At 45.9% G+C, this 23,616-nt stretch overlaps 1 protein-coding gene across 2 annotated transcripts; it reads right to left on the reverse strand.

Annotated features, from left to right (window-relative positions):
- Positions 1 to 526: 526 nt before the first annotated feature.
- RHOF (ras homolog family member F, filopodia associated) lies at positions 527 to 11,135 on the reverse strand. 2 transcript variants are annotated; one of them, XR_012583125.1, is made up of 6 exons: positions 10,774 to 11,135; positions 10,538 to 10,625; positions 4,424 to 4,533; positions 3,575 to 3,709; positions 2,143 to 2,429; positions 1,377 to 1,518 (listed from the first exon to the last, which is right to left on the reverse strand). XR_012583125.1 is itself a non-coding variant. In XM_074554730.1 (5 exons), the coding sequence occupies exons 1-5, from the start codon at positions 10,936 to 10,938 to the stop codon at positions 1,354 to 1,356; spliced, it is 663 nt and encodes a 220-aa protein (XP_074410831.1). In that variant the 5' UTR covers positions 10,939 to 11,049; the 3' UTR covers positions 527 to 1,353. The 2 variants fall into 2 exon arrangements, 1 of the variants encoding a protein (XP_074410831.1); XM_074554730.1 differs by lacking the exon at positions 2,143 to 2,429 and having other exon boundaries at positions 527 to 1,518; positions 10,774 to 11,049.
- Between the last annotated feature and the right edge of the window lie 12,481 nt (positions 11,136 to 23,616).

Genomic DNA, 23,616 nt, shown 5'->3' on the forward strand with positions numbered 1-23,616 from the left:
GGGGAGCTGATGGTGAATGGGTCACTTCCTGAACATTGGTGTTTCAGTTTTGTACTGAGTGAGGTGAGGGGTGGTTCTTTTAGTGACAAGTGCAGAAAAGGCTGCACAATTCTTCAAGGTTTTTCTATAGTCAAGGATGTGTACAAACTTCCAATCAATTTAATTTCCTGTTTTAGGCTTGTAAGTATTCAAAAATCTTAATTAAATCAAAACAGGTTAGGAAAAAAATAAATATTTTTCAACGGTCAAGACCTGTTTACCTGCATGTAAAATAATAATGGTGGCTTGCTCCAAAACAGGTTTGCACCAGCTGATCATGCACAGTTTGCCTTACACAGGAAGCTTTCAGCAACAGCTGTACTGCAGGAACCTCATTTTCCCCCTCAGGTTTGGTTTTTGATGAGTGCAAACCAAGGATTGATTGTTCCTGCAGTCTGAGATCTCAGTGAGAACCAGGAGATAGGAGGGACATGGACCAGGGGGTGCAGTGGGAGCCTCCCTGATCCTTGCACAACTGACACCTTCATCACAAAAGGGAAAATTTTAATTTGTACCAGCAGAGATGATTTCACAAGTGAATGAATTTTTCCTCCAGCGTGCACCACAATTTACATCTGTCTTGTATTAAATAGGCTGTAAATGTTTATCACAAGATTGACTTAACATTGCATGTAGTAGCTGCTTGGAGTACTTCTAAATTTGAGTGCTGTAAATTAACTGTTTCCCATGACACTCCATTATTTAATTGGAGCAACTGATGTATTTCCACTGCTAAATGTATTTCCACTTTCCATTCCAGCAGCAGGCCTTGAAGAACTCTGAGGTGCAGGTCTGCAGAGGGGGTGGTGGATGTTCCATGGGCACTCAGGAGGCAGCTTGAGGCCAACTCCTGCCATTGCCACCAAGAAATTAACTTGAAAAATGTTAATACAGAACTTCTTCTGTCTTTTCTTCTGCCTGATAAGCTGCTTTAAGATTGCTGCTGAAAAATGTGAGTTTTCTACTGGAAAAGGGCAGTAAATTGTAGCTCTAACATGCCACAATTATTTTGCAGAGGAAGAAAAACTCCAACACTAAGTTCTATAGTAGCAGTTGCTGTTCATTGCAGTTTAAATAGTGAGTTGTTCACACTTAGAAGCAAAAGCCAGATGGGTGAAGGCACACAGCATGAGTTAACTGTGATAAACAGCTTTGAAAATTCCGTGAGAACAGCATAACAAAAGTGCAAAAATACTAAAAATAATTAAAATTTCAAAATAAAAATTATCCTAGGAATACAAACATGTTTTCAAAAAAGTTTTTAAAGTGAAACTTGTACAGAATCTGAATCACTTGGCTCTTGTGCAGTCCAGATCATAACAGTGAGCACACTTTCCGTTTCCTGTGGCCCTTGGCTTTCTTCATGGCACTCAGTGCAATGGTTGTGGCTTCTTTAAAAACATTTTCTATGTTCTCACGACATTTTGCTGAGCATTCCAGGTAAATTTGTGCATTAATCTCCTTGCAAGCTGCCTCACCCTGGAAAGAACAGAAAGGTAAGAAAAGATGTAATTTTGGTGATGAGTGAAGGAAGGTGAGTTGAGAAGAAAGGGAAATAATTTGTACATCTTTGTAATCCTGAAGAAAGCAGCTGCCTCTGAGAGCAGTGCTAGAGTGTGAGTGGCATTGGTAATAAACTGAAGCACTGTAAATAAACTTGGTGTTTTTCCACTCTGCTGAAACAAAGCCTGGCCTAAGAGTTCAGAGCATTAGACTCTTGAGATGCAGAGTCCTGATAGCACAAAAATATTCTCAGTATTGAATTTCTTTACACTAAATGCTGAGGTAGGTGTTTAAGTGAGGATAAGATGTCTTCATGGTGGTATTTTTTTCAGGCCTGACCTTAACTATTCTGTGCTGTCACCTTTAGGAATGAATGTCACATGCAAGGACAGAATCTGCACTGATGCCTTGCCTTGTTTTGCTGGTGCACGTGCAGGAACCTTGACTTCTGCTCTGAAGCATCACAGCCAAAATCCTCACAAAAACAAAGGGGTGCCTGCATTTCTCAGCCATGCAATGGGAACATGCTTGAATCTGAAATATTTCCATGCAATGCTGGTTGTGTGGAATCACTACAGACAAAGCACAGTGATTTCTTACTTGTGATCCTTTTATTGTCCCTGCAGAGCCAGCCCCCAGGTTTGACTTGTGGGCCTTTTACTGTGAATTCCAGGTCTGCAACCCATGGCTCACAGACTCTGCAATTATTCATTGTCATCTCTGGGAGTGGGGTCACTTGGGCTTTTGTTGGAGGGGAGGGTGTTTCTTCATATTTAAGCAGTTTGTCTCCTTCCAGTTGTTTGCAAGCTGCAGTGGTGGCAGATACTGTTCAGATCCCCTGTGCCTGGCATGGGAAGCATCACCAAGGTGCCATCAGCTGTAAAAAACTGAGGTAGAGCATATTTGAGGGAGGAAAAACCAACTGGGAGGGCTCACATAGGAGACAAAGTTTGTGTAACGTGTCAGCCCTTGAGTTTAACTGCATGAGGCCTCAGCAGACTGGCCAGAAGTGTCTGTTGCTTGCCTGGAATCTCATGTGAGGATGATGAAGGGATTTATTCATGAAAACAAGGGACAATCTGCAACTGTTCACAGTGACAGGCTGGGACCTCATCTTGCGTGCAAGGGAGACAAACTAAAAGGCCCAGCATGGTTTTGTGGTGATGCAGTTGCAGTTTATTTTCCTGCTGTTTAGGAGTGGTGATTCACTCAAGGTCACCGTGCACTTGACCCTGTTCCCTGGACGTGTGGCTCAGTTTGAAAGCTGCTGTTCTTGCTCTGAGGTGAGAGGAGAAGGATGGCTTTGTAGTTTAGAAAAAAGAAAAAGAAAAATTGGAGGACCAGAGCAGACAGGTCCTGTGTGACATGGGACAAGCTGTTCCATCACTGTTTCTCCTGTACCTAGGACAGCTATGCCAGTGACATAACACTACTCATTAATCTAACTGCTTCAAAATACTTAGAGATAATGATAATATGTAGTTTTCCTAAGATTACTTTAGAGACTACAAAGAACAGTCTCTCATGTCAGAGAAACCTTGCAGATGTTCTTGCTATTGGCCTTGAAAGGATTTATTTTTAAGTGGGATTTGCAAAACACATTTATTCCAGAACGGTCATACTGGAATGGGTTTCCTAACATCTCCAGTCCTTATCACAGTACTGATCAAAGCACCAGTGATGGCTGCAGTGTAGGCTAATAACAATTATGAAGGAAGTCCAACAAACTTGTTAAGGCTTACAAACTTGTGACAGTAACAACCCAGCTGTGAAAGAAGAATGAAATGTCGTTAGCATAGAAGGCAGATAGTTGTGTCCTTTAAAATTGCTCATATTTCTCTTTACTTTGGCACTAAAAACGGGTGGTGATTTAACTATTTCCAAAAACAACTTTCAGAAAGCTCTGTTAGTGCTGCCAACCATTTCTTGATCTGGATCACCTGATTTTGCAGCGTCTGTGATCACAGCTGTGAGGAGCAGTGCCACGAGGTGCTTTATCTGCTGCCAGCAGTGCAGAAGCAGTGAGCTTTACCTGGCTGTAGGTGATGGGCTCCTGCCTGGCAGCCCTGAGGCGGCGCAGCTGCTCCTTGTCCTTGCGCAGGTCAGTCTTGCAGCCGATCAGCACCAGGGGCACGCCCCGGCAGAAGTGATTCACCTCAGGGTACCACTGCGGGCAGCAAAACAAAACTTTTACATCTGGTTTTTATTTTGTTGTTTGTTTCCTGAAATCGAAACAATACAGCCAAGCAGTATTTAATATAAGTTGCAATTTCAGAGTTTTGGAGTTAGTCTAGTGGAGGGGGCTCAACATGCACTATTTACAACCCAGAAATGTTTAAAAGTCCTACCCAAAGTCAGCTGCTTTATAAAAACATAGTGGCATCTGTCTCTATGCCAAAATGTTTATTTACCATCTGTCTAAATTCTGAGGAGCTCTTCTAAAGTCACATTTCAAAACAGAATTTGGACTAAGCCTTGCTTTGTTTTCCTGGTGCTATGTCCAAGAATGCTTTGGAATGTTACAAAATCCCAGCACAGAGAAGTGGTTGCTCTCATCTCTCCCCTGCAAATAAATACACACGTGATGGAAGTAGTCTTGCCTCTAAGATGTGCAATGTTGGTTGTGTGACATTGCTGCAGATACAGAGGTGATTTAATTGCTGGTGTTTGATCTTTTTAGTGAGAGCCAACCCCAGTTCTGAGCACTGAGGAGCCATGGAGAGGCGAGCCCAGGTCTAAGGTCTGTGCCCTGCAGCTCAGTGCAGGATGAGCGATCTGGGCACCCACACACCCAGGGTACAGCACACTAAAAGCACCAGCATTTCTAATCTGACATCTTGTCATATATCAGGCATGTGTAATTCATTTGGAAGCCTCTTACCTTGGCTGCTACATTATCATAGCTGGTGGGGTTCATGACATCGTAACAAATTAACACCACGTTGGTGTTCTGGTAGGAAAGGGGCCGCAGCCGGTCGTAGTCCTCCTGCCCTGAAACACACAGCATGGTTTGGGTGAAGGAATCTCTGTCCTGAGCAAGCAAACAATGGGGATGTGTACAGACACATTCTGGAGATAACAACAATGGTACTATAATTTCATACTTGTAAAATTCCTTCCCTTGAGTACAGGGGATTCCCCCTCACTGACAAAACGGATGGTTTAGAATACAGAACACATCCTTGGCAGGTTTTAATAAAAACCCTGCTTTGTCCACTTGCTGAGGACTTAGAAGCAGCTCTAAACACCGACTGCCAAGTTGCTGCTCAAAAATAAAGTCATCAAGAGGAATACGACAATTATTATTAAATATTTTCAGTTTGACAGTGGCAGTCCCCATAATCATTTGCACATGTGATGCTGTGAGGAGAAGAAACACTGTATTTCCTAGACAGGAATGGTGAAGTAGAAACCTTGGTGGCAAACTTGCTTTTCCCAGCCTGGTGAGCTGAGAGGAAGCAGTGATTACACACAGGATTGTACAAGGCATGCTGCAGCATGAGCCAGGCTTAACTGGCCTTTGAAGCAGGACCCCCCAGCAGATCTGAGGGAATTCTGCTGAATTCTGGAAAAGCAGGGGATTTGTCATCCTTCTGATTAGGGATATTCTAGCACGTGATGTGACAAGAGGAAGCTGATTTGCTTCAGACCTGTGCTCTTCCCCTTACAGTAATCACCATGCCAGGGGCTGAAGGTGTCTTGCTCTGACACATTAAGTTTGAGAAAGCAGTAATTCCCAGATACAGCTGGCAGCTCAGGAAAAAAACCCAATCTTTTTCATTTAATAAGGAAGAAAGCATGATTCAAGCAGTCTTTAGAAGGTGTATTTGTCATCTGAATGCTGGAATCAGACACGTGTCTGTGATGTACTGAATTTCCACAAGGAGAACTGGGATTGCTGGTCCTTCCCACCATCACCACAATCCACACTCAGAGCAGAAACTACCCTGCAGGGAAGTTCCACATCTCAAATCTTCATGTTGATATTTCAAATGAAGGAATGCAGAAAATTTCAGTGTGCCCCAACTTTACAGCAACGATTCCTGCTCTCAGTCCAAAGTCACGTACTCATCACTTGCCAACATTTTTGCCTCCAGTCTGAGGAACTGCAGATACTAGAAGGCCAATAATACTACAATATTTTTCTCCCTTCCTTAATTTAAATGATTGGTTGAGATAACTTTTATTCCAAGGCAATCCCTGCTGGATAAGCCATTACTCAGTTTGCCTGAGATGTTTGTCCAATGGGAATCTTGGACTTGGACCATTTTGTATTTGAGCTTCCACAACAGCCGTGGGCTCTGTGGGGAGGTGCAGAACAAAGAGGGATTGATATCTCAGGGTTTAATCCAGAAATAATGCACAATGGACAAAATTATCCATGTTGTATAAACATTCAGAGCAAAGATTGTACTGCTTATCCCTTCTTATTCTCCCAAACCATCTACTTGTTTGTAACCCATTTGCCATTTTGTTGCTGAGATAATCCCTTAAATGCATTAAATACATCAGGTGCCAAACTTTTTTTTCCCTCCTAACTTCCTCTACTGCTGTGTAAAGTTTTCCTTGTTGAACTGAGTTTCTAACAACATAACTTGTAAAATTAAAAGGTCCTCTGAGTTGTTGTTGGCAATTGGTGAGGCAGACAGGGCTGTCCCTTAGGGAGAAACATGTTTATTTGCTTGGAATCTGAACAAACCTCTAAATTCACACCCTCCTGGATGGAATAACAGAAAAAGTGTCTGTAATTATGTGACACAGTATGTTGTATTGCAGGTCAAAAACCATAGCTATGCCCTGGTGAACTGCTCCTTCATCTTCAAATCCATTTGCAGTTATGGGTTTTAAAGCAAACAGTAAATGCCTGAGAAAATGCTGTGTAAAACACGGCTCTGTGTGCATTTGGAATGTTGGATACAGAGTGCAGGACAGGGTGGGGTGCAGAGAGCAGAAGGGGAAGGTGAGAAGGCAATTGCTTAAGCTGTGTTACAGCTGGGTGGTTGCAGCACTCCCGGGGAAGGAGGGGGAAGCTGCTCTTTAGAAGCTCAGCGCAGCTCCTCAGCTGCTGAGGATGTAACGGGACCCAGATCAGGCTGTATCTAAACATAGACATCCCCCTCTCTGAAAACAATCCCCTTCACCCCCTGTCCTCAAGTGCTGCTGCTGAAATGCAAGAAAGGGCCTGGGAGAGTTTTTTTCTCTGTAAAGCTGCTCAGTCTGTGGTCAGAGCTAATTTGGCAGAGATTTGGATATATTTCTAAGAGTTTTAAAAAGGAGGAACAGAGGTGAACCTAAGCAGTAACTGAATTTCTATGCAAAGCCCTGTGTGTGCTTCCCCAAACACAGGTAGCTCTTTCCTTTCCCCAGTTAAAAATAAAACATGCTGTGGAGGAGTTGGTTAAGTATCTGCCTGTGTGTGAGCCCATCTGTGACCCCTCTGTCTTCCTTGATTCATTGCACCACCAGAGACTTCAAGTTTTTTTAAAGAAAAAACTCCACCCAACTGAATTCACCTAAAATTTGCTAATTCTCCGCCAAGCTCCCAGTCCTGCGTGCCTCTGGGAGATGCTGTGTAACCACATGGCTGCAGGCAGGCCCTGTGCTGGGGAGGGAGCTCTGCTGATGGCTGAGGGCGAGCAGAAGTGAAACCACAGGTCTCAGTCTCATGTACATGTTCACATCTGTCTGCTCCTCCTCACCCCTCTGCCCATGCACCACCAAAGAAGCGCCAGCCTGTGAGCTGCTTGCCAGTTATGTTTTTTCCCCTATTCAGTTTAAAACAAATTAGGAAATAGACATTCTTGGCAGGAAGAAAACTGATAGAAGAGGACACGTGGGGCAGGAGGAGGGGCACACATCAATTAAAAAATTAGGGTTTTGTCTTACTCAGGCATGACTTCCTGTCAAAGTTATGAGAAATTATTCTCGCATTCAAGAATTCTGGCTTTTAAAATTTCTCTGAAGACCTTGTGCTTCTGTCATCAGAGACCTGAAAAACCTCTCTGGAGGCCTTGCATGTGCTTCCTGTCAGGCAGAGAAAGCACCCACAATGATGAGGCATTGCTTCCTCCCCAGCCCAGCAGTGCTCTGCTCTCTGCTCTGAGAAACTGCTGCACCAGGAATTGAGCCTGTGTCTGAACTGCGCCTGGGGCACCGACACTGCCCCCTTGGCATGGCAAAACCACAGAGTTCATTTTCCTCCCAGTGCCTGTGCCTCTGCCAAGCACAGCTGGAAGTGGAAACTTCTCATTGAAAAAGCAGCTGCAAAGGCTGCTTGCAGACAGACAAGTGACGTTACAAAGCCTTGACACATTGCAAATGTGCACCACCAACTTCCTGCAACAGCAAGAAGTGTTTGAGGAGGAAGACACAGTACCACAGTACAAAATACTCACCAAAAATTATTTTTCTGGTACGTTTTAGGCTAATCCATTAAGTTCATTTTTTACCAAAATTCTTGTCAAGAAAAGAATACCTTTTATATCTTGAAATGCTTGTTTCTTAAGCTTTTTGTTTGTGTCCTCCTCCCTCAGTAAGTAGGACAAGATCAAATGTTTGAGCTGCACAGGACTCGACAATACAAAGAATCCTTCCAACTTTGAACAGCCCATGGAGCCAAACCTGTCCTTTACCTTTCCAAGATGCTGAAGCACACCCAGCTCTATTTACTGTTGCTCCAAGCAAGATCCTAAAAATACACAATTCTTGGTCCTGATCTAACCCTTAAGGAACTCAACATCAGTTTTGTACTACTGAAAACAGGATGAGATTAAAATCCGTACTCAAGTGAGTCCTTCCTCTAGCAAAACTTCCAGTTACAGAAAGAGGCTGAAAAGCTGCTTGAATTAGAGTTTGACAGAGTTTATAGATATGTAACATAAAACTATGTAAGCAGCTTTGAAACAGAACCAAAATTCAGGTTTCCCCCCTCACAATGAAATGTCTTAATCCAGGTGACAATCTCCCTGCTTTCTTTCTTGCTGTGTTTTATGGAAAGCAGAAGAAATTTAACAGGAAGGGAGGAGACAAGTGTCAACAGCCTCAAGAAACTTGTAGCCTTGTGGCCATGATGCTGTTTTGGGAGGTGAAAAATGTTGGGTTTCGAGGTTCCCAGAAGAGAGAAGGAAAGCAATTGCTCTTTCACACCAACCATGGCAGCTCCACTTCCCAAAGTGTCTCACAAGACACAAAATACCCCCCACTGTTCTCCAGGGGAGCAGAGCTTTAGTCCAAATCAGTTTTTACAGCTGTGAACTCAATGTGGAGGGTACACACTAAGAGTTATATGCATAAACAGGGAAATTACAGGAAGTGGGGTAACAGTTTGAAGCTATCAGAGGGCAGATTTGCAATAGAGACAAAGGAGAATTTTTTCACAATGAGGCACAGGCTGCCCAGAGAAGCTGTGGCTGCTCTATCCATGAAAACATCCAAGGTCAGCTTGGGAAAGGCCCTGAGCAACCTGATCTAGTTAAAGATGTCCTTGTTCATTTTAAAGGTCCCTTCCCACCCAAGCTGCCCTGGTGCTGCAGTGAGCAGTGCCTGGGCTGCTGGGGGCTACAGGGCAGGTGCAGAGATGAGTTTTGTGCAGAGATGAGTTTTGGGACACGAGGGGCTGTGCAGCCCTGCCAGGCCCAGGAGAGCTCAGTGCTGCACTGCTGCCCCTGCCCAGCCTGCTGCCACCTCTGCATCCAGCCCCTGCTCCTCACAGCCTGCAACAGACTCCAAAGGCAAATGCTGGAATGTGTGGCACGAGGATTTTAAATGAGAGCTAAGAACTATGTGGCAGGCAAAAAATCCACACTGACAGCAAACAAATATAAAAATCATGAGTGCAGTGGCAGGTTCTTGGTGCCAACACCCTGTATTAAGGAAATTCCTCTTTGGTTGCTCACACCAGATTCCAATCCTTCTCTTTTCCTCTTAGACCCAAACCCTTTGCCATCCAGTAAAAGGTATGTTACCCCAACTAAATGGACTTGGAACAGTAACACTGACCCAAGAAGACACATTGACAAATTGGGTGCTCAGGATCTTACTATACTGTAGTAAAAGACAGCAGTGAAATTCACTTTTAGATTAAAAGCCCTTTAAATTATGTTTTCAGCTATCATTTGCAGTATACAAGAAGGTAAGTGTGTTTTATTACTATAAAAATGACTGGACTGCATTTGGTTCTTATTTGTCCTGGTGTAAATTTGGAACAACTCCACAGGCTTGAATTGAAACAGATGATTTACACTGAGCTGAAACCCAGCACGTGTCAATTTTAGGGTTCATTTAGGAAAGCAGCTGGGTAACAGAGTCTGGGAACTTTGAGTGAAGTTGAACACAAACCATTTCACAAGTTCTTCAAACGAACCTGAACAACTATCAGCATTTTCAAATAACTTTTACTGCCATGGCCTTTTGATTTTGAACACAAACCAGCCTTTTTCTCCTTCCCTATTCAATCACACATGGCAGCAGATTAAAATGTTTTCCTGGTTGATTGTATTATGCTTTGCATCTGGGAATTGGGTTTTAATACTTCCAGATATGGCTGCTATTTGATGTTTCGGAATTAATTAGGTTGTTAAGATAATGAATGAGTTGATGACCAGAACTGCCATTAGACAATCAATTCCTTTTTTTCTGAAAGGCACATTGATATGCAACAGGTAGTGGTGGTTGGTTTGTTTGTACTTTCCTCTCTGGCAGTTTTACCTGCAATGCTATGGTGAAATTATGCTGGTAGAGAAGAAATTTGAAAACCTGTCCAGCTTTACAGACTTCAAATGTCGGGCTGATTTAAGCTGACACTGAAAAATCTGCTGGAACAGAAACTGGGGGTTGCGTGCGCTCACAAGAGCAACACTTTACAATTTCTGCTTATTTGCCTGAAGTTACGAAAGGCTGGGCCGGCTTTGGGCTCAGTCCCAGGCCAATGTCCCCGAGTGCTGCCCTGGCAGTGGCCGCACAGGCGCTGCCCTCGCTGCAAAGTGGAGCCCCTTACCTGCGGTGTCGTACAGGTTCAGGGTGACCTCCTTCTTCCCCACCGTCACACTCGTCGTGTACTTCTCAAAAACAGAGGGCGCGTATTGCTGCAAAGGAGAAGGATCTCGATGATCTCAGAGGCCTTTTCCAGCCTCAGCGGACTCAGTGATTGTGAGGAGCGGTGCTGGCGGGGCCCAAGCGCTGGGGCCGGCCCCGGCTGCGGCCCCCAGCCCCGCGGGGGAGGCAGCCCCTCACCTCGGGGAAGGAGCCCTTGGCGTACACCATCAGCAGCGACGTCTTCCCGCAGCCTCCGTCGCCCACGATCACCACCTTCACCTCCTTCCTGCCCGACGGGGCGGCCGCGGGGCCGCGGGGCTGCTCCGCCGCGCCCTCGGGCACGGCCCCGTTGGCCGCGTCCATGGAGCGGGAGCGGAGCGGGCCCGCTGAGGGCGCAGCGCGGCCGGGACGCGGCTCCGCTCGCCCTGCGCGCCCGGGGCGGGCAGAGCCGCCCGCGCCCCGCCGGGGATTGGCCGCGCCGCCGCCTCAGGTGCCGCAGGGCCCCGCCCGGGCCCCCCCGGACACTGGGGGAGCCTCTCCCGGAGCCGCGGCCTCATCGCCGGCCCGCGGCCGCCCGCAGGCTGCGGCTCCTCGGGGTCACGGCGGGAAGGCCCCCTCAGGGCCGCCGGGGCTGCTCCGCCCTCGAGACTCCATCCCCATCAGGCCGCCGGGCAGCCCTCAGCCCTCGAGGCTCCATCCCCCGGGACCATCGTGCCGCGTCCCTTTGCCCTTCCAGCCACACACGCTATCCCCATTTATTTATTTATTCATTCCCGTTCCATTTGCTCCCACAGGGAGCCCGTCCAGCGCCGCGCTGGATCCCGCCAAGGGGCCGGCGCTGAGGGAGCGCTGCAGCTCAGCCCCGGTGTGCGAGCGGGGCCGAGCGGGGCCGGGCACGGTGAGGGTGGGCAGAGACCCTCGAGGCACCCCCGAAGGGCACCGTGGTGCTGGCACTGCCAGTGACTCACTGCTTGCTTTCCACTGATTTATTGCTTGGGAAAGAACCGACAGCTCTGCTCGTCATCTGCTCACCATCCAAGGTGAGCTGCGATGAAAATAACTGGAATTTCTCATTTTAATTGCAGGGATGTGGTGGCCCCAGGCTTCCATGTGGTGTTTTTGGTACCATGGATCACGGGGGATCACAGCAGCTGGGTATGTTTGGCTCTGGAAGGGGATCATAACTGCTGGATTATGTTTGGTTCCAATGCACAGGTCAGGGGAGTGACACTGAGTTTTGGCCAGACCTGCTCAGGTGCAAATCCACGGCCATTCAGCACAAAAAAAACCCACATTTCTTTCCTGGCAGGAATTAGCACTGTAGTCTATCCTAAGTAAGTTTGTTTATAAGAAATAAAAATTTCCTCTTTTTTTTTCATACCACTTGTGGAAATAGCAACAAACCCCTAAGGACATGCTGGGGTGTAGCAAGACCGTTTAACTCAACTAAGAAAAAAAAAAAAAAAACCACAATTCGAGTAAGGCTTTTCATTTTCCCCTGCGCAGTTGTGTCACTAGATGGCCTCCAGACCCAATACAAACACCACTGCACTCGGGCAAGGAGGATCCTGCTTTGTACACAGGGCGAACAAAAAGCTAGAAAAGGATATTTCTGCAATAGACAAGAAGAAGGACCTGTAATATTTAACACAGTGTCATATAACTCAAATTATAACAATAAAAAAGCGGTTAAATTCACACCTATTTGAAATTCACCCTTTTCCTATAGAAAAAGTGGATGCAAGCATATAGAAATTGTCAAAAAATGCTTTATGAGCCACAGGCTTATAAATCTTATCTGGAACACAGGAAAAGCCATCAGCTCCTGTCCAGTGTAATGGCTGAGAGCATTCCAATGGCACAGGAATGGATGGGCCAGGAAATAATTTGTTTTATCCTGAAATGATTTATTTGGACCTGGCTCAAACCCAATATCACACTATGTATGATACAATCAGCAGCTAGAGTTAACAGTCATCCTGTAACTGAAGAATTCAGGGGGATTTTTTCAAGTCAATTATTTCCATTAAAAGGGGATTTTGGGGGGGATAAAAGTATTTTGTGGTTCATTATTAATTTGTGAAGTTTTGCTTTTTCTTTTTGTTTTTGGGGTTTTTTTTCCAAGTCTCACTAAACAATCTTTCCATTTCTCACAGCTCTGTCTCCTTGTACATTCTATATAAAATTTAAAGAAACTTTTAGATTTGTACACCTTTAGATTTGGGATGAAACAACAAAAAATAAGCAGATTACAAATACAACTGTAAACACTCCTAAGTCTGTTTTTAAGTAATGGATGTTCTACTTGTAATGAGTCAACTTATTATGGATGAAATACAACATTCAGTGTCTCAGGTACTTAATTTTAATTAGCAGCTATGCAGTACTTTAGGCATATCATTTGGGTTTGGACAAAAGCTGAGCCTGTTTTGCTGACTCCAAAAAAAGCAAAATCTAAAATGGAATTGTGCCACTGATTTAAATGGAAGAAGATTCAACCCTCTAATACTGAAATTCAAATATGATCATTACTAATTGCAAGTGTCCTCCTTTAGTTCAGTTTTGGCCTGTACATTGATTTTGGCACAAGTTCTTTCATCAAAAGCTTCCACATCTGCAGCTCAGGGGTCAATGTGTGTGTGGGGATTCTCAGTGAGCACAACCAAGCCAGGGCATTAGTGGGGGATGGAAAATATCCCTGCTCCAATCCTGGTGCCAATTTGTTGTTCCATGATCACCAAGGAGAAAGTTAGGAAGGAGTGAAAGGTTGGCATGCTGCTTAGGAAAACTGCTGGGAGTTTGTGATTTTTAAAAGATGCTTTAACACTCTGGATAGTATTGATGGTTAATTCAGGTTAGTGATGGAAACATCCCAAAAAAGACTCAGAGATTAGGTTCAATATTGTTTGCACACACCATCTGCTGCATACTCCTATTGTTGGTTTATTTGGTAACACAAACTGGACAAGAATGGGGACCTGTTCTTCCTTATTGTCATCAGAACTGTGTTTTTGAAATACACTTCATTTTTTTCTTCCCAGTTTACAAAGATTTCAACATAACAACAAATCCCATTTATGTCCAAGGTAATATTCATAAACTTAGTTAAGAAAGTGCCTAACAAGACAGAGCCTTAAATATTTATTTTTAACATTATCAGTGGCATTAATTATTTGTGTTTTCAGCTATGAAGTCCCACTCCAGCATGTACTGAGCAAGAGCAATGCCTTGAAAAATTCACAGTAGGAAAGACAGACCCTAAGGAATGGGATTTACCAAGTAAGTCTGGTGAATCTCCGATAAATTTCAGATGTTGTAAAGGGCAACAATTGCTTGTCATGTGCACACAGATTCTTACTGAGGGAGTTTCTGCCCCACAGAATTTATCATGGACAGGGCACAGAAGGAAGGGGGAATTATGATGTGGGAGGGCTGAACTATCCCTGCACACAGCACAAAGTTCTGGAGACAGAATCAGTGTGAGAAGAGAAGCCCATGACAAAGCAGGTGTGTACACTGCTCAAGGTGATTCCTCCTGTTTACAGAACAAATGAGCACAATTGTTTTTCAGTTGTGCTTTTGCTCACAGTGCCAACACTGCTCTGACCCTCACTAAACCCTCCACACAATTTCCAAAATCAAAGCTCCCCAGTGTCCCTGACTTTCAGCTGCTCCTCAATCTCCATTTCTGCAGCGTTTCTCACTGTTCCTCTCACACATGCAGAGCTCAACCATCTGCTCCTCATGGCCTGATATTTTACACACGTGCCCCCACCCTGAAAAATCCCTTGGGCCACATGATTCACCATCTATTCAAACCTTGCCATGTGCCTGGTTTTTTGTGTAGTAGCTCCTACTGATGTAAATCCCTTGTTCCATAAGGGCTCTCAATTGCCTTTTTCACTGAAGGCAAGGTGGCTGTGACACCTGCCAATCCCTGAGACGTTTAACCCAACCTAAAACATTATTACATTGTTGTTTGGCTGAGTAGGAACCTTTTTTTTTTTTCCCAGTGGGAAGTGCTGCCAGAAAGGCATTAACTTTCCAGACTAATAAGTAATATGGAAAAATTATATTTCAATAACAAAATTTCCTTTCTGCCTTTTCATGCCTTAGAAATAGTTCCTGTTTCACTTGGCTCAAGTAGCCCCTGCACTAAATCAGTGCAGAAATCTTTGGATAAACTCTAAGTAAAATCTGTCCAAATGCTACCAGGGAGTTCAGAGGGTTGGGAAAGAAAACAGGACAAGGGTCTGCAAGGGGAGGTGTGAGACAAATTAAGACACACAGCTGAGCAAAATCAGGCAGAGAATATTCAGGCAATCTAAAGTGGTTTGGACAAACTTTATTCATAAACCACACACTCATGACTACCTGGTGAGCAGCTATTTATAGGGAACACAAACTGTTTCTTGGCTATTTTCTCTGGTATTCTTTAAATCAGGGCTGCCAACTGTGTGGGCCAACCTGATACATGCATGGCCAACGTGCTGTGTTTTGAATTTCTTCTTTCATTAGAAACTGAGTTCTTGGCTTTGCAGCTGTGGGGGAAAACCACCCCATTTTACAAACCTGAAGTAAATCATCGTGGTGACATCTCATCCTGATACAGTAGGTGCTTAGAGGCAGTTTCAAGTTTCTGTTGCTCACTAAAGCATGAAGTTTCAAGCCAAATTCTTTTGTGAAAAATGGGTAAAGGTTAGGATCATCCTATGCTTTTCTGGAACATCAAACACAATGAGTGATCTCTGAAAAGCATGAAATGAACAGGTGAGTGTCTGCCAACACCTCCACAGGTCTGCCCCCATGGATCTGGGGATGTGTCTCCCAGGTGTGCTGAGCCACAGGCAGGAATTTGTCACCACAGCAATGCTGGATCTCATCCCCTGCTCTGCTGGGAAGGCAATCTGGGGTTTGGTGCAGAGAGAGGGATCCAGAACACCTCATTTCAGGTGAGATCTGCAGTTGTGTTTGCCGTGGGAGCTGGGCTTGGTTTGCCATGGGAACAGGCAGAAGCAGAGGGTTCAGGAGTGAGGCACAGCCTTGCTCTGGCTGACAGAGATCAGGGCTCTGCTACAGATCTGTGTGAAATAAGTCACCATCAGATACTTGTCTGCATCCAGACCTGCAGCAGAGAACACATCCCATCAGGAAGTAATTTGGGGAAATTTAGGGAAAAGGGCTACAAACAGCTTTGCTTGCAACACAATGTGTTCTTAGCCAGTATCCAACCAATCCCTTTAGTACAACCTCTAAAATCCCTCTGGCTTAGGCCTTCCTGTGTTTTCATTACCCAACATTCCACCTAACCCAGAAAGCATGTAGATATTATTTTTTTCAAAATTGGAGCACTCTCTGCAGTATCTGCTTCCTTCAGATCTCTTTTCCCTTCTCTCATTCCCAAATTATGTAATTCCTTGTGGACAGAGATATTTTCTTTTAATGTACTTGCTAGTTCAGGACTCAAGAGGAGTGTGTGTTAATTAAGATGACCACAGCACCAGGGGAGGAGTTGCATTCAGCTGCTTTAGCTTGCACAGGAGGGATTAATATGGAGTGGGTGAGTCAACTGTGAATTGCCAAATCTGGGTTACACTCCCCAAAATTCTGTTAGAAGTCTTCTCTAAACCTGAAATATGTGGAGTAGAACTTTTTTTGTGTGGCTGTAGAGAACATCAAGTTTAAATTAACCCAGGTTTGGCTTCCTAAATATGCTTTTCACTATGTGAGTTACAGTGCAGCCTGACCAAGCGTGTGTTTTACAGAGCCATGAGTCAGGCTTTGATCAACAGCTCATTCCTGCACTCTTGCACCTGGCCCAGGCAGGAAGCTCTCAAACCTTTTGGACAAGGATGTGGGGAAACTGGAAAGGTTCATAGAGGGAGAATAAAAGATGGTGAAGTAGGCTATAAGAGAATGGGCTGTGGATGAAATAGGGCCATGTTTCTGCTGAGTAATGCATAGCACTGACATTAACATGAAGTTTGCATCCTCCCCTCTGATATCTGTGCAAACTTCCCACAGGAAGGCAGCAATGGCAGACTGAAGAGATGATAAAATCCTCTGTTTATATGGGGGAACACAAAAATTTCTGCCTGTTTTTTGTGGAGTGCTGGATGTATGGGTAAAGCTGAGCTGGAAGCTCTTGCTCTGTCATTGCCTGGCTGGCAAGATGCTCGTTCATAGAGGTGGAGGTTTGGCAGGAGCCAGAGGAGCTTGTGGCTTGTCAGAGCATGGCCAGGCAGAGCTCAGGCCCAGACTGAACATTTCTCAGACCTGAGAGCAGCCATAACCTGGCCAGAGCAAACCCTGACAGGAACAGGGATGCTCCGAGCAGGTTAATTAATAACTTGAGGCGCTGGAAATAAAACCAGGTTGTAATTGAGTGATGTTTGCTTTAGAGCTGTGATTCTGGGCCTGTGCCTGGTTTGTGGGAGCTGGTTGGGCTGACAGTGCAGAGTGGCCTGGCTGGATGTGCTCACTGAGAGCCACCAGAGCGGGTCAGGAAGGCGTTCAAGCAGTGCTGTGGGGTGGTGAGGGCAGGCACAGAGAGCACAAGTCTCAGTGCTGGGTCTGGCACACTGCCCTGCCCTGCTCCACACCTCTGGCCTTGATGGCACATTTCCTGTGCATCTCACCCTTCCTACACACATCTCACCCTTCCTGAATCTCCTGTAACAACAGGAACATTGTCATGTTCCTCATTGCTTACTGGGATTAACCTAGTAGCTCTGATTTGTTGAGTTGGGGAGATTTCCTGGTTACAACTGTTCTAATTAAACTTAGATCTCTCATAAGGCTAAAAATGCCCCTGTGTGAATGGCAGCTGGATCTGCTTGTAAAATGTCAGTGCCCCAAGACCTTTAACGGTTTTGGGAGTCTAACAATAGTACAGACAGTGCATGATCAAAGATAAGGGCTCCAGGCAAATGGAAGAAGGAAGCAAATACAGCATCCCTACGAATCAGATCTCTTAGACAAAAATTTTCTAAGTACAGAACACATCTGGCTGTGTATTTGTCAAGTATGTTATTGGCTTGAACTACACACACAGCACCCACAGCAAATAATTTCTGCTGTAAGTCTGAGTGGGCACCTCCATTTTCCTTTTAGGACTCAGTTTTGGACCTAGGAAGAAGTGTTCTCAGTCGAAAGGCCTCCAAGCAAGCCTGGGCTGGTCACAGCAGAGCAACAGCTGCACGAGCTTAAATTCCTCTCCCCACCCTGCTGTACAAGCCGTGCCCCTCAGTCCTGTGCCTGGAGGAGAGGAATGCCCAGCTTTCCTGCCTCGCTGCCAGCTCCACTGGCATTTCCTATCCCACAGCCAATTGCAGGTTAGGCACCGACACCACAAAGTGCTTTTTCGTGTGGGCAGTGCTGGTGGAACTGAGGGTCCCTTGTGGCCAGAACGCCCTGCAGATGTTCCTGACACTTTTTTCACTCCCCTTTATGCAACACGTCAGGCGCTTGTGATAATTTGCTGCCACAGGAACCTCTTCCTGCATGCTGCTGACTGCGAGTCCTTCCGGACTGCTGCCAGGCACTGCCCAGGGAGAGGGAAGACAATGTGCAGGGGAAGGGGTCAGGAAGCAAAGAGAGCCCTGTCCTGCATCAGCAGCTCCCAGGAGAGAGACAGGCAGAAATGCAGCAATGACTGTGGGTTTAGTGGAAACTAACTTCAGTTAGAAACCAGCAATGGCCTGCCCTCTTGAAGGTTAATACAACTAAAGTATCTAGAAAAGATATTTTAATTTGAAACTTACCTAAAAAAAGAAAGGGGAAAAAAAAGCTAAAGCAAGTTCAAAAATAAGTCAGAAAGTAGACAAAGATAAGAACAGAGCCTGCAGGAGTCAAGTCTGAACAAAAGGCATGGGCTGTGGAAGGAGAAAACCACAAATGGCAGGGGTTGAAATGTAAAACCCACAGTTCACTGTGAAACACGAAGGATGCTGTTGTATTCCACACCTCCTCTTCCTGGGTGTAGCTGTCTCCACAAGGTGAAGGGCAGTAATGAATCAAGCTCCTTCCCTCTTTCTGTATTTTCTATTCAATTATTCGCAGGCTGTGCAAGTTCTGCTTTATTTCCCCTCTCCATATGCCACACTCTCCTCCTGGTTTTTTTTTTTTTTTTTTTTTTTAATTCTGAACTGTGCCTTTGGCCTCTCTCCCATTCCTTTCTCCTCGGCGTGTGCCCCCCGCTCTGGCAGGATCTGCTGCCTTTGTAACCTCTGCTGTGCACATATGCTGCTCTTCCCACCCCTCCTGCCACCCCCTGCTCCACCGAGCGTCCCTTCTCCTCTCTCCAGCGTTTTGCCAGCCAGGAACGGAGCGGTTTTGCCATGGCCACGGCTCCATTTCCCCGTTGCCGGCTCCTCTCCAGCGATCAAGGGAAGCCACGCTGCTCCCCTCGCCCAGCACAGGCAGAGGCTGTGCAGCTGCTTAGCAACTGCGAGCGGCTGGAGCTGCTCAGCCTACACCCAGCCTGCAGCCCAGGGCTCGGGGGACCGGCTGGGGCACTCCCCACTGTCCTGTCAAACAATAAATCACGATGCAAATCCTTAACTGCAGGATTGAGAGCAGTGGCAGCAATGTCAAGGGCAAAGCAAAGTCCCGGTCTCGTGTCGCATCGCACCAGTGGGAAGACACTGCTCTCATTTGTAAGCTGAACTCATTCCGTTTGATCTTCGTCATTGGTTTCTGGCTGCAACGTTTTATACTCCATCACTTATAATCAGAATGTTCCTTGTATGTGCTGCATGTGTTAAAATGGCTCCCAGGTCCCCAGCTACCATCACATCCAGACTGTTTAATGAAGTGTCCAGAGACACAAGTAATTTAATGCATAAATATCCTTTTAGATTACTTATTTGTATCTTCATTTCCCTCTGATGCAAGCTTTGTAAGTGCCCGGCCTCTTTAAATGGAACATTCTTTTCATTCTTTCTCTTTTATTTTTGTGGAACTGTACTGTTCAGGGGCCATGAAGCACTGAACTGTTTTGTAATTCGATGGCTTTAGAATGCTGATTAGAATTGCCAGCCCTCTTGATTTATTTCATGATTTTTATAAGCTTGAAAGCATTCTAAAAAATAACCTGTTCTACATCCTGATAGGATCACAGCATTTCAATGGCAGCAGCATTCAATAGGCAAGAAGCAACACAAAACATTCTGCAAGTCAGGTGTTGAAACAGCTTCTTTATTCTTTATAGCTCGAGAAAGATTAGATCTCTGAAAGCACTCACTCCCTACCTTACAGAGGTGGCTTTGTCATAATACTTGCAGAAATAATATGATCACATATAATTTAAGAAGTAACACCACCCCCATCCCCCAGCTATGGCAAATAGCCAACATATCCATAAAAATTTGTCTGGATTTTAAACACAGCAAATGTTTGTTCCACTGTTGGGTGTCACCATGCATCTCTGCACCCCGGCAGCCAAACAACACAGCCTAGTGATTCCCTGTCATTGTTCAAGGCTCACATCCCAAGCATCCTCAGAGCATGCTGGGACACAGGTGAAATCTGTCAGCAGGTTGCTTATTTTGGCTGACAATTCCCTAGACAGATCATCTGCTGTTCTTAGGAAGGAATGAAAAATTTCATGGCAAGAAAATCTGAACAGGCAAATACCCTGTCCATATTCCTACTCAATATTCCTTTGATATTCTTAGCCTGGTTTCCTAAAAATAAAACTGCTTAATGCGACTGCGTTGCTCTATGTAATTTTCCCCCCTCCTTCCTCCAATCTCAAATTTGGCAGGGGGGAAGAAGTCCCTAATGTATTTAGGTCTTGAATGAACAGCTGGATACAGAGCATGTAGTGAGGCATCGCATCTAAAAAAATATATCTAACAGGAAGGTCTCAAAATGTACTTTGTAACCACCCTGCCCCAGACCTCTCCTCTTTCTTTTATGGGTCCTGCAACCACCTGTTCTGTGCTCTGCATTATTTCATGGCTACATAATAGACACCAGGGCAAGCAAGTGTTGCAGTGTGCCCCTGGCTGCCTTCCAGCTCCTAAACTGGGCTTTCTTCCCATGCAACTGGGGTGTGGCAAGGCATGGTGTGGAACCAGACCTCCTCACCTCCTCCTGACACAATATTGACACTGCTGAGGTGTGCGTACACACACCCAGAACCGGGAAACACCCACCGTGCACACAGGTTGTTTATCTGGAAGAAAACATAAAATCATAACCAACCAAGTTTGTAGATGACACTAAGCAATATCAGAAGGGAGTATCAAATAAAAATAATAATTTAAAAAAGCCATTGCAAGCAACAACGCTGTCTGAGAGGACCAGAGCAAAGCCATACATGCAAAACAAAGAGCACAATTCTGCAGTACCGGGTTGTCATCCCAAGAAGGAGCAGATCTGAGAGCATTTCAGCTGCCCTGCTGGGAAAGCAGCTGAACATGGGCTGGAGAAATCCCTGTGTGCCTGACAGACACATCTGAGCCAGGAGGGCTCTTGGCTCGGGCACGGTCACTGCCGATGGCTCTGTCCCCTTCTGCCCAGATCAAAATGGTGACAAACTGGAGCAGGAACAATTACAGGATTAGTAAAGACTGACCCGAGGGGGAGCTCTGCAGCCTGCAATGGAGTGTTTAAATGCTCAGCTTGCACACAGCTATGAGGGGATGGAAATCTGGTCATGGAGCATTCCTCTGCCAAGGAGACTGAGGGACAGGCACATCCAGAAACTGAAAGCAGAAACTAGACAAGTTTAAAAAGGTACTTTGATTTCTAGTCTGTCAGGTGGATTTTTGATAGAAACAATTTACCCTTTATTTTACTCCCTTTCACAGCCCATTCGAAAATCTGATCTTTATATAAGATGCAGCTATGCTGCAGTTAAATTCTTTCAAATGAGAAAAGGCCAAAAATTCATAAAAATCAAGAGCCCTGCATAATGCAGGAAGTTGAACCAGATGAACCTTGGTCTCTTTTGTCTTTTATAATCTATTAATCTAGTTTTCTTGCACAAGCAGTGGATTGTGACTTTAAAACCTACCATATAAAGGATTCTGTGTACAAGGCAGTCTAAAACAAAATGTTGTAAACAGTCAGGATCATTGTTTGGCAGAACAGCTGCATATTTTTTATTTCACTTTGCCTCTCAATCTAATTTGCTCTTGTTGCAACACTTTGCCAAAGAAATTAAATCACTTCTTATTGATAACAGACAGTGATATAATTAGCATAAGAGTTTTCCACTCAACAATGCCAGGCAGGGACGCTGTGGGCAAGAACAAACTCCTTTGCTTCAAGAATGTGCACAGAGTCACCACAAGCTGTTCAGAGAAAAAAAATCTTCTCCCCCCCCCCCCTTTCCCCTGAAAGATCTCTTTATCTGAAGAGTCTCACGCAGCAAACCAGGGTCAATCTAACTCAAGTATGAAAGTCTGGTTTGACCTTTCTGGGATTTAAACACGCTGTACGAGAACATTTCTCTTTTCAGATACGAGGTTGAAGCCATGAAACCACCCACTCTGAGAGCACAACTGGTCTCAACTGCCTTGGCGACTTTTAAACTACACTGAACATTATAGTCATTCAGAAACTCTAAAAAACGGAAAGAAATTTTCGGCTCAGACTTACAAAAACAACTTCCAGAAGTGCTGAGGACTCACACAACTCACTGGGGCGGCACGGCAGGCTCGCTGTCCAGCGCCTGCTGCCCCAGCAATTTCTGGCCCTGGTTTGCACGTACGCAGCGCCAGGCACACGCGTTAGGAGCTCTCCCAGCTGGAGCGCTTCATGGATTCTACCACCGGGAACAGCCGTCCTGGACAATGATTAATCGCAGACAAAGATCAGAGTCCTGGAAAAATATGCAGAGAGATGCAAGTACAGACAAAGCTGTCTAAGCTCCCACAGTATTATGGTCTGGCTGTGTCGCTTCAAAGCTGCATGAGGCAGAGCTGGTTTGCTTCAGGGTTGAACAGATCAACGTTACGGTTTAAATGCTGGTATTGCTAACAGCCAAATATATATTTAAACATAAATCTCAAATCCCAGGAAAGTTAATAGCCCGATGCTGTTTAAATATGCCTTTTTTAGTCGCTTCACGTGCTGACTTAACTCATTACGATGCAAGCTGCAGAAACGCTTTCACTACAGTTCAAAAACCCCTGCAAACACGAGCCCAGCTCTGCGCCGTACTTTGATCTACACGTCGCCTCTTTCGGCCATTTCCAGGAAGCTGAAATGCTTTTCACCTCTATTGAGAGATACCAGAGGAGCATTTTAATGGTGTTCAGCTAAGAACAACGTCACCGTTCCTTCCGATTTTGCCAGCAGACGGTCGCTGGGAGCCGCCGTGACCCGGGCCGGGTGCTCAGGGCTGGCTCCAGCGCGGGCCCGGCGCTCCGGGCCGGGCAGGGACCGAGCAGCGGCTCGGGCGGCCCCGGTTCTGAGCGCCGCAGCCCCCGACAGGGCTCGCAGAGCTACAACGCCAGCCTGGCACTGCGGAAGAGCTTTGGTTTTGTTGTTGGTTTGTTTGGTTCTCTCCCCCTCCATGGGAACGTGTTCTGTTTTGTGCGGACGGTTTGTCGCTTGTTCTCGCCATAGAGGCTGACCCGGTGAGGAGCGAGGGGGGGGAGCGAGGAATGGAGCGATGAGCGCAGTTGTTGCGAAAGGCGCGGGTTGCGGTGCCTCCTTCGCGGCAGCACCCTGCTCCCTCGCAGGGAAACAGCCCTGAGCCTCGGCACATACCACAGCACAGGTTGAACAAACCCACGGAGCGGCTGGTGCTGAGCCGCAGGAGCTGCGGGCAGGGCGCACCCTGCCCGGCACATGCCGCTCCCGCAGACAGCCTCTGCCAAGCAGCCACTTACCTTCTCCCTCCCTCAGAGTCCGCAGGACGGTCCTGCTCTAGCCTTACCAGGGAGGCCACCTCTCTACAGTGTTTGCTTTTCCTCCCTGTCCTGCCCTCTGAAGTGGTTGCTCAAGCCAGGCTTTCCTGGCTTACCTACTCTGGGTCTGCAGTAAGCACAAGCTGCAATTCCCCGCAGAGCACAGCGAGGCTTG

The sequence above is a fragment of the Zonotrichia albicollis genome, chromosome 18 (assembly GCF_047830755.1).
Source record: "Zonotrichia albicollis isolate bZonAlb1 chromosome 18, bZonAlb1.hap1, whole genome shotgun sequence".
Lineage (NCBI taxonomy): Eukaryota > Metazoa > Chordata > Aves > Passeriformes > Passerellidae > Zonotrichia > Zonotrichia albicollis.